General features: G+C 52.2%; 1 protein-coding gene across 3 annotated transcripts in view; it reads right to left on the reverse strand.

Moving 5' to 3' along the window:
- AXIN1 (axin 1) overlaps nucleotides 1-8,305 on the reverse strand; it is a 78,997-nt gene extending 70,692 nt beyond the window's left edge. For 2 of the 3 annotated variants that reach the window (XM_084295699.1, XM_084295697.1), the window contains exons 1-2: nucleotides 8,080-8,305; nucleotides 5,217-6,188 (exon numbers count right to left, since the gene is read on the reverse strand). In XM_084295699.1, the coding sequence (XP_084151825.1) occupies nucleotides 5,217-6,094 (878 nt within the window). In that variant the 5' untranslated portion in view covers nucleotides 6,095-6,188; nucleotides 8,080-8,305. The remainder of the gene's footprint in view (nucleotides 1-5,216; nucleotides 6,189-8,079) is intronic. The other variant, XM_084295698.1, reaches the window with a different exon arrangement.
- Nucleotides 8,306-9,445: the final 1,140 nt, after the last annotated feature.

The following is a 9,445-nucleotide window of genomic DNA, read 5'->3' on the forward strand; positions in this document are numbered from 1 at the left end:
TGCTCCTCATGATGGTTTTTGTTCCTGATGTCCGACCTGATCTTCCCTGGTTGCAATCCATGCCTGCTACTGCTGCTGCTTCTATCATTTCCGACTACCAGGGAGAATTTGGCTCCCTGATATTTATAACCGCTGTAAACTGCTATTAAATCATCCCAGAGTACTCACACCTAGGCAGCTCTCTTCAGCCCTCCTTGTTGGCTCTACACCTCAGGAGCTCTCTGCTGGTTCCTCTCTTGTTTCTCAAAACCCATCTTTGATCTGTGGGATCCAACACTGGACCCAGTATACCCTGTAAGGCCTCACCAGCACCAGAAGGAGGGGGGGTAGCTCCCATTGATCCTCCACTGATGTAGCCCTGAACCCCTTGGTGGTGGCCATCTGTGAACACCAGGATAACCAAACCAGTCCCAAAGTGGTTCAGTATGATCACGGTAACTTCATCCTTTTAAAAGAAAAGATTTCTAACCCAAATAAAACTCAAGCACAAAATAGGTAGCTGGAGGAGGGGTGAAAGTGCTATTAATTTAATAGAAGAGTGCTAAAAGCTAAACTGTCCTTGCAAAGAAGCCAACCTACTGATCCATAGCCAAACAACAAATGCACCACTTCTTCATCTTGATTTGTGTAGAGGCGAAGCTATGGGCACAAAAGGTATTCTCCTTCAAATAAAATCCATTTTAAAACTTGGCAAACGCCAGTACAAATACTTTACACTGTTAATGTAAGCATTTCCATGCCGAAATTTCATCAGCTTAACAATGTCTTTAAAAAAGCTGGCGTAACTTCTGTGCAAAAACACAATCCATCTCTGTCTCGTGTATCTTCCAGCTCTCTCAGTCACAAAGTCACCGCTCACTGCCATTAGCATCAGACCCTGCCATCCCTGGTAGAATCGGTAACTTCTCTCAAGAACGATGCAGAACCAAAACTATTCTTTCTACGACTTATTTGCTTTTCCATTTGGAAGTAGCTGCTGCTTTGCACATTGCTGTGGGCTGTAACAATTACAAGTTGTGTTATGGGCCCAGCAGTTTTAATCCAAACCAAGACACTAGCTAGGATTTGAGGTTGCACCAAATTATTGCCAGAAAGGCAGGGTCAAAACTGGAAAAAAAATAAATAAAAGAAAGTTGAGGAAATGTTAACGTAAAATATTTAAACATTCAACTTAATGTTAAAATTATTTGAAATGTCATGCAAATACTGCTCCTGCCATCTCCCCTCGACTCCCACAGACCCAGCACAACCAAAGGAGCACCAGTGCCCCAAGGATGCAGCCACGCACCCGCAGCTTCAAGTCCTGAAGAAAAGAGGTGTAGAAGAAAAGAGGTGGCTTCCCTGGTAGGCTTGTCCCAAGCCACTGAAACTTAAATATGTTAAAAAACAGACACTCCTACAAATGTTTCCCAGGCTTTTCTTGTGCCCTGGCACAGAAAGGGCCCAGGCCCCGTGCTGTCACACTCACAGCTTTATTCAGCCAACCCCAAACTCTTCTTTCTGCCATCCTATATAGGTGTAGTCTTTGCCAGCAGCTTTTTTCCAAGCAAACGGCCTCTCCTGGCGCTCCAGTAGCCTCGCTCAGAGGCACGTGTGCTGCTTCTGCCATTAAAAGCAGTGCCAGCAGGGCGCTAACGTGCACCTGAACTCGCCTGGACACAGACTTTTGCACCTCCAGTGTTCCACTCACTCGGCACAATTAGCACCAATTCCTTTTGAGTCAGAAGCATGCAATTTAATGTTTAATTACGAATGAAGCAGCGAACCTCAAAATCAGGTCTGCCAGCTAAATTTCAGCTTCCTCCCGAGGCAGGCCAAACTCATGACCGTCGGCCTGTTTTGCACCCGAAGCAGCAGGGCTCCCACACCTCCCCCGAATCAGGCTCCGCTGCTGCTCTCTCACAGCCCCGCATTACTCACCAGGGTTAAGGCAAGTCTCAGGCTAGAGGCTGTCAGATCCCGCTAGAGCCTCCCTCAGCTGCTTAACTCACTCTCTGCGTGCCCCGTTACGAAGCACAGGCTGTCAGAGAGACAGTTCTGTCAGAAGAACCAAAACAAGGGGCAGAACCAACCCAAATCTGCAGCCTGGCTGTCCGAAGAAGGCAGAGCTACTCACACGTAACACCGTGAAAAGAAAGCAAAGGCAACCTCTGCGAGCGCTGCTCCCCACAGAGCTTTGGGAGTGCAGGTTTCAGAAGCGGGAGTGGAAACCCTTCTGATGTAAAGCTAAAGAGAGGACGGAAGAAACCCATGCAGACAAAAGATGCAGCTGTGATGTGCCAGTTTGGCCACCATGTGCCAAATTCCCAGATTTTTAGGCTGTGTATATTTCACTGGAGTGCTTGAAAACCAGCCTGCAGGGCAGTTTTGAGGCACGGGTTTAATTTTTGCTCCTCGTATCTGAAAAACCCAGTCCCAGTGTGTCAGAAGAAGGTTAATGAAAGATTTAGCCGCGCTCACAACCATGTTAGTGTTGGTTTCGGAAGCTGTGAGTTAATGCCCAAGATCTTCGGGGGTTACCCTCTTTGAAGTTCACTGATCCATAACCAATGTCCAATTAATTTGCAGGAGCCTAACTATAATGACTATTGGCCTTTTCCTACGCGTACAAAAACACAGTGGGTAACAGTGATGCTTTTCGCTTCGGGATATTCTCCCAGACATGCACACTCGCACACCTTCCAAACACCCAACGCCGGCAGCGCGGTGTTGCCTGCACTTTGAGCAGCTTTCACTCGCACGAGCACACAAGCACCGCCTTAAGATTTATGAACTTTCTGCTGCAAAAAGTTTGGAGCTGTTTCAAGATGCTCATTTGCTAACAGAGAAACGCTTCTATTGCATTTGGTCAGATTCCTCTTTATTTAGTTTCTGTGGAAGCTGAGGAAGAGAAGTTAAATCTTGGGAAGATTAAATAGGCCTTCAGATATAATGCGAAACAGCTTATTTCAACATTCCCTCAAGAACAGAAATGAGAAATTCTTCCACACACATGCACAAAAACTGTGGAAATTCTCAAAATAAATTGGGACGCTGCCTTTCAAATGGTCTGTGCAGCTATCGCTTCTTGCTGCAAGCAGCTCCACCAGCTTCCAACGCACTTACTCACACAATAAAGTAAATAAAAACGCTTGCAGGATAAAGACGCTCCTGGTTAAAAAAGTCTGTTTCAGGCAGCTATTTCTATACAACATTCAGGAAGCAAGTTATTTCAACCACAGGGTCTAGCACAAAGATGAACAATCAACTCCTAAATTAGTATCTCAGCAGAGTTTTAGAAAAAAAAAATAAAAATGCATCGACTACACCGTTCAGCAGCACCTTGCACGGTGACGCTCTGGACACTTCTGCAGCTGACTTACCAGCATTTAAAAAAACCAATCACTTATTTTCAGGTACTGACTCCAGGCTCAGAAATGACTCCTGCTCTGGTGAGAACAGTAAACACCTCCATGCCTCCTTACCCAACAGGTCAACGGAGTGTCTGTAGCCACAATGACAGGCTGTTGGACACAACAAATTAATAGCAATATATTTTTTCTGACCTCCATCCCCTAGGTAAAGGTTTATTTCACGTTGTTCAATCTGGTACGAAAATGCCCAAGACTGAGGAACTCCACTCCAAAATACTTCTATTCCATACCACATTTGTTAACCATTTTAAAATCTGGTATAGATATATTCAGGTAATGGGCAAACTGCGTTTTCTTCCTGAAGTTTGACCTGAGCAGTCCAGTATTCCAGGTAGGTTTTTGCTACCCACTCTAGAACACAAACTAAACACAACTCAAGTCAGTTATTTTCAATCTTAAAGCCATTATCACCTAAATAAAAAGATACTTAAATCGTGGGCTTTTCTAATCCTTCACTTAGGGTAAGTACCCAATCGCTCGTTGAAAACCCACTTTAACAAACATTCAGGGTTTTTATTAACTCCCCAGGAAAGTCCCAGGACCCTGGGATTTTGTTTTTCAGACTCCTGATTAAAACAGCAGGAGTTCACATGAATTCCCATTTTTTTCCCCGGAGTTTCACATGCAACATCCCCTCCTCAAAATCTGTAAGAAAACAGGAATCAAAATGAAAACATTTCACCATCTGAAACGCGCTGAGACCTTGCACAGGGCGGGATGCATTTCCAGCTGCCAGCCTAAAGGGACGGCTGAGGGAGATTAAACACAGAAATGCTTTTCATAAGACAGGCGGCTTTGAAGAGGACACTTCAGCTCCTTCATTTCGTAATCTTCACAAAGTGACAGATTTTAGCCTAAGCAGGTCTTAGAACAAGGAGATTTTATTTAAAAAAAAAGTAGGAATGTGTTCTAGCTGCGTTCTGTTGATTCAGCAAGGGTTAGACACACACACACACTTATTGATCCCAGAGAACTCCCCGCTAAGTTAATTGTCTGGAATTTTTACTGAGCTCTCAGCAAGTTTCAAAATCCGTGTTGGCTGGAAGTGGGTGGGGGACCCAGCAAAAAAACACAGACTGCAGAACTGTGCAACTCCTCCAGAAAAACAAAACAAAACAAAAAGGCAATTATTTGGAGGGGAAAAAGCAATTATAAGAGGGGAAAAGCTGCAACATGGAACGATTTTAACTGGATTTGGCAACTCCTACTTTGATGGTGTTAGAATTTGCTATCAGAGATCTCGTGTGCAAAACTACCATTTTCAGGGAGCATTACAGACCCCATTTGACCCACAGAAATGTTACAAACACTAGGTTATTTCCTGCAAGCTTCCTGCAGCCTCTTGTTGTGGCTCATCACAATTTCCTTGTATATTTACAAGAAGTTTTACCACGAGCTTCACTTGTCTGCACTCCTGCAACTGAACACCGACCTTGTGCCGCTGCAGGCTAACAGCCAACCTGAAACTGCAGCTCCCTCTACTCCCTCAGCGTGCACAGGGACTGCCCACAGCTCCCACCTACACCCAGACCATGTTCAGGAGCACTTTCTTGCAGCGAGGAACGTGCTGCAGAGGTGATTCAGGGAGATTGGCCAGACACGACCCAGAACACCCTTAAAATAACTCGCATTGCATTCAAATACAGCCACATTCCAGCGCAACATCCATGTGATGCCATCCCATACCCGTGCTGATGCTCAGCCAGCCCCAAGCACTCCCAAACAAACGTCCTCCCTTTCTCAGCGCCTCCAAACTCACAGCAGCTCCCTCAGGGCAGCCTGGAGGCAGCACAGAGCACGTACCTGAACTCCCTCCCCTCGCTGTACCGCCGTGTGGAGCTGGCACGTTGGGTGGCCGTCTCCAAAAGCAGCTTCTGGGTGAGCCTGCTCGAGGGGGCAGAGTCCCTGCTGGCCTCAGGCTCGGCGTCTTGGTCACATTTCCACTCCTCATCCTCATTCAGAGTAGGCAGATAACCAGGTAGCCCCTTACCTGTCCCAGACCCTGAGCTCGGATCGCTGTAAATTTTTGGACTTTCCCCACCTGTCCTTGTGTATTCCAAATAAATATCCGACTTAAGGAACAAAGGGTAGGTATTGTCTTCTATCATGCACTGAATCTCAGTTTGGGCCTGGTCAAACATGTCAGGGTCAATCTGTAGTTTCACGACACAGTCTTTAATGAAACTTTTTGTGGCTGGTTTGATCTGCCGGGACACAATGCCATTGTTGTCGAGAATGTATTTTTTGTAAATGGCTTTTGCCAGTTTGAGTCTTTTTTCCTCATTGGACACGCACGGCTCCAGCTTCCTGAAGCCACTGCAGGCAAACCAGAAGTCCAGCAGATCCGCACAGTCCTCCTGTTTCAGGAAAGTCCTGAAGAGGTTGATACCATCTTGATCATCGAGCAAGGAGTGCAGCGACTCAGCCCACTTCAGGTAGGGTGGAGTTGGCGAAGCACTCCCCTCGGGCTCATATCCCAAATCCAAATCAGAGCGCCTCGGCGTTGCGGTGGACGTCTCATTTCTAACAACATCACTTTTGCTAGAGTAAAAACCGTGGCTAACTGGCCTTGGATCTGTGGACACGAGTTCACCCTCCTCACCAGGAACCGGCGGCCTTGGAGCATCTTCAGTGAAGCTTCCTCCAAGGTCCAGAGGGAAGCCTTTCCCCTGGATATTCATTTTTCTGGCGTTTGCTCACACAGGAACAAAGGAGGAAGAGCTGAGACCTCAGATCACCAATATCTGTAGTTCCACTGTGAACGAGTTTGTTCTGCTGAAACAGATGAGAAAGAAACATGTTAAGCACTGCAAACAAACACTCTAAGATTACAAGCTGCTGATACTGCTCTGCTCTGCATGATTACTGTACCGAATCCCCCTTCTCATCAGAATCAATGACAAAGCTCTTAGCAATTTCAGGGATCAGGATGAAACAGGTACTCTCTTCCTTCCTCCAAAAATGACAGAATATTCCAAAACTGTATCCAGCATCTGCCCCAACTGATAGCACTGGTGCTACAGTAACAGCCGCCAGTTTCACATTATAGGTGTTTCTTCAGGACCTGGCATTCACTGGGTGCAAGAGATTTACACTCAGGTGCCAAGCAGTGAGCAGCCCACAGGACAGGCACACGGCAGCTTCTGCACTGGGATCAACTTCTCTGCAAAGCCCACCTGGACAGCATGTGTCCCAAGGCACATCAAGGCAGTGTGTTTTTACCTGGATACCGGCCTAGGAAATTCTCATCCCTAAACAGGATTTTACATTAAGGCTGGTGAAAAATATCCTGAAAGAATACCCAGTATGTACCAAAGCTGAGATCACACCTTAACCAAACACAGGTGGCTTTTGTACACCCCAGTGGCATACCACCGCGACATTCCTCTTTGCGTTGGAGAAACGCACTGCATCGCCTCATCTCGCTCCAGGGGAATCCAAACGCATCACTGACCCCAATATTTTGGGCATGCGAACAACATTCTTGCTTCCAATGGGCATGTCAGTACAGGACTTCAGGTCTGGCACCGTTTTTCATAGACAGAGGCCATTTAGCAAAGGTTCATTTAAGCTAACAGCAGTGCACGCTGTGAGCCTGGGAAAATTTCAGGTCATCAAAGGAGGAGAGAATCACCCGAAGACGGCAATCGGATCGCACACAGCGTTTTAAGAACAGGGCTGTGAGGCAACATGGAGGATGGGAGGCGTGGGGGGAGAAGGACAGACCCCGGGCTGCTGCCTTCGCTCCTAGACAAGGTAAGAGGCGTTTCAGACCAGCTGCACCAGGTGATCTCTGAAGGCCCGTCCCGACGGAGCCGCTCTGTTCCTGAAAGTAGCCAAAGTCTTGTTTCACAGAGCACCACCCGCCCGAAGGCCCTGCAACCCCTGCAGCCCCAGCCGCCTGCCAAACCGCTCCTCGCGCTGGATCAACTCCACCGCACACGAAAACAGCGCAGGGAACACGCACCCCAGCGCAGCCCGCCTCCCCGCGCTCGCCGCGCCCAGATGAACACATCTTTTGGATGCTCTGCCTTTATTTTTTTTTTCCCCTCCCTCTGTTCCTCTGAACCCAAAGCCACCCAAAGCTCCAGGTCCTCCCTCCCCACCGACCCGCGAGCCGCGAGCACCCCCGGCCAGGGGCGAGGGGAGTCGCGAGGCCCGGAGGCCTCGTGCCCAACCTGCGCTCACCACAGCGGGCACCGGAGCCCCCCGGGGCTGCCCCAGCGTGGCCCCGAGCCGCCGGTACCGGGCAGCTCCCGGGCTCGGGTCCCCCCCCCCTCAGCTCGTGGCGACCGCACGGAGCCGCCGCCGCCTCCCGGCCCGCTGCGAGTTGCCCCGCACGCCGCCGAGGGCTCCCCGGGAAGCCGCTCGCAGCCCGGGCGCTGTCACGGCCCCCAGCAGCACCGGGGGGGGGGGAGGCGAGAGCCGAGGAAAGGAGGAGAAGGGAGGGAGGCACGAAGCGCCCCCGCCGGACCCACCGCCCCCGCGGCCCGGCCCGGCCCGGCAAGGGCCGCCCCGGGCGCCCGCCCCCCGCTCTGAGGGCGGCCTAGCCCCGGCTCGGCGGCTCCCGGCGCGGCCCCGCTCCTCCCGCACGGCGCCGGCGGCCTCCGGCGCGGCCTCGGCGCAGGGCCTGGGCTCGGGGCCGCCTCCCCGCCCGCTCACTCACCCGCACGGTGCGGCGGCGGCAGCGGCGGCGGCGGCGGCGGCGCGGGGCCCGGCCCATGCGGCTTCAGCAGCAGCGGCGGCGGCTTCGGCAGCGGCCCGGAGCGGCGGGGGGAGGAGGCGGCGGCGCCCGGGACGAGGAAGCGGAGGCGGCGGCGGCACAAAGCGGGCGGCCCGGGACGCCCATGGCCGCGGCCGCTGGCTCTGGCGGCGACACGGCGAGCAGCCAGCCCCGCACCGCTCCGCTCCGCCTGCGCCGCTGCCTCGCAGCGCCGGGGAGAGAGCGGCTCAGCCGCGCCCCCCGCGCCCCCGCCCGGTACTGCGGGCCCGGCCGCGGGGGAGGAGCGGCCCCGGCCCGGCCCCGAGCCCCCGCAGCCTCCCCGGGGCCTCCTCTCGGGGTGCCGGTGCCCGGCCCGGCAGGGCTCGGGGGCTGCCGGGGCTCGCCCGGCCCGGGGAGGCGGCCCCGGGGATGGCGGGGGCCCTGTGGAGACCCCAGCACAGCCCCGGAGCCGCTGCTTTGTTCGACACCTGAGCAGCCCGAGGTGGGAGCGCAGTGTGCAGTTGCCTCCCTCTCTCCTTTTTTTCCCCCCTCCTGCTTGCTGTGGGCAAAAGAAGCCCGGAGGAGCACAGCCGAACGCCCTGGGCATGATGCAGCCCGGGGGAGGCTCGTGCTTTGGAGACCTCTGGTTCTGTGGCACAGCAACAGCTGGGGAAAAAGGCTGGGAAAAGGCCTCAGCCCTCGAAGTGACCCTCGAAGCTAGCTCGGCGGTGCCACAGGCCTCCTCTGCTCGGACAGGGATCGATTGGCATGCATTTATTTGAGCACCTCCTCGAAAAGACCGCACGTCTGTGGGGCGAGGGATGGAGCAGTGTGGATGCTCCACGAGCGGCTCTTGCCTTGACAAACAGCTCGAGCAGTTGTCCGAACTGCAGCTGTGTCTCCTGCTTCTCTGTGTAGCTGAGCAATTCTGCAGCAAAGAGGAAAAAGGCAACTCGCCAAGAGGTGGCACTGCGCGGACTGAAATGGGTAAAACAACATGGAGCCTCTTGAGGAAGGCCTGAGGGGATCGTGCCTTACCCAGGGGTGGCTGGTTATAGGAAGCTTCTGGACAGAAATGCCCCAGCATGTGGGACGTAACGCGGTCTGGGAGTGCTGGGTGACAGTGCAAAAAGAAGAAGGGGTTAGCATATGCAGAGACTGAACAAGAATAGTCCTGCAGGTAAATGCAAAGCCTGTTTCTTCCCTGGAAGGTGAGGATAGCCAGAGCCCTGGACCCAAGCGAGGCAGATCCCTAGGTATGATCCCAGAAAATAAACAAGCAACACGAGCCACGAGGCAGTCCTCTCAAAATCAAAAATGACAAAAAATT

The sequence above is a fragment of the Netta rufina genome, assembly GCF_964035555.1.
Source record: "Netta rufina genome assembly, chromosome: 15".
NCBI classification, from domain to species: Eukaryota; Metazoa; Chordata; class Aves; order Anseriformes; family Anatidae; genus Netta; species Netta rufina.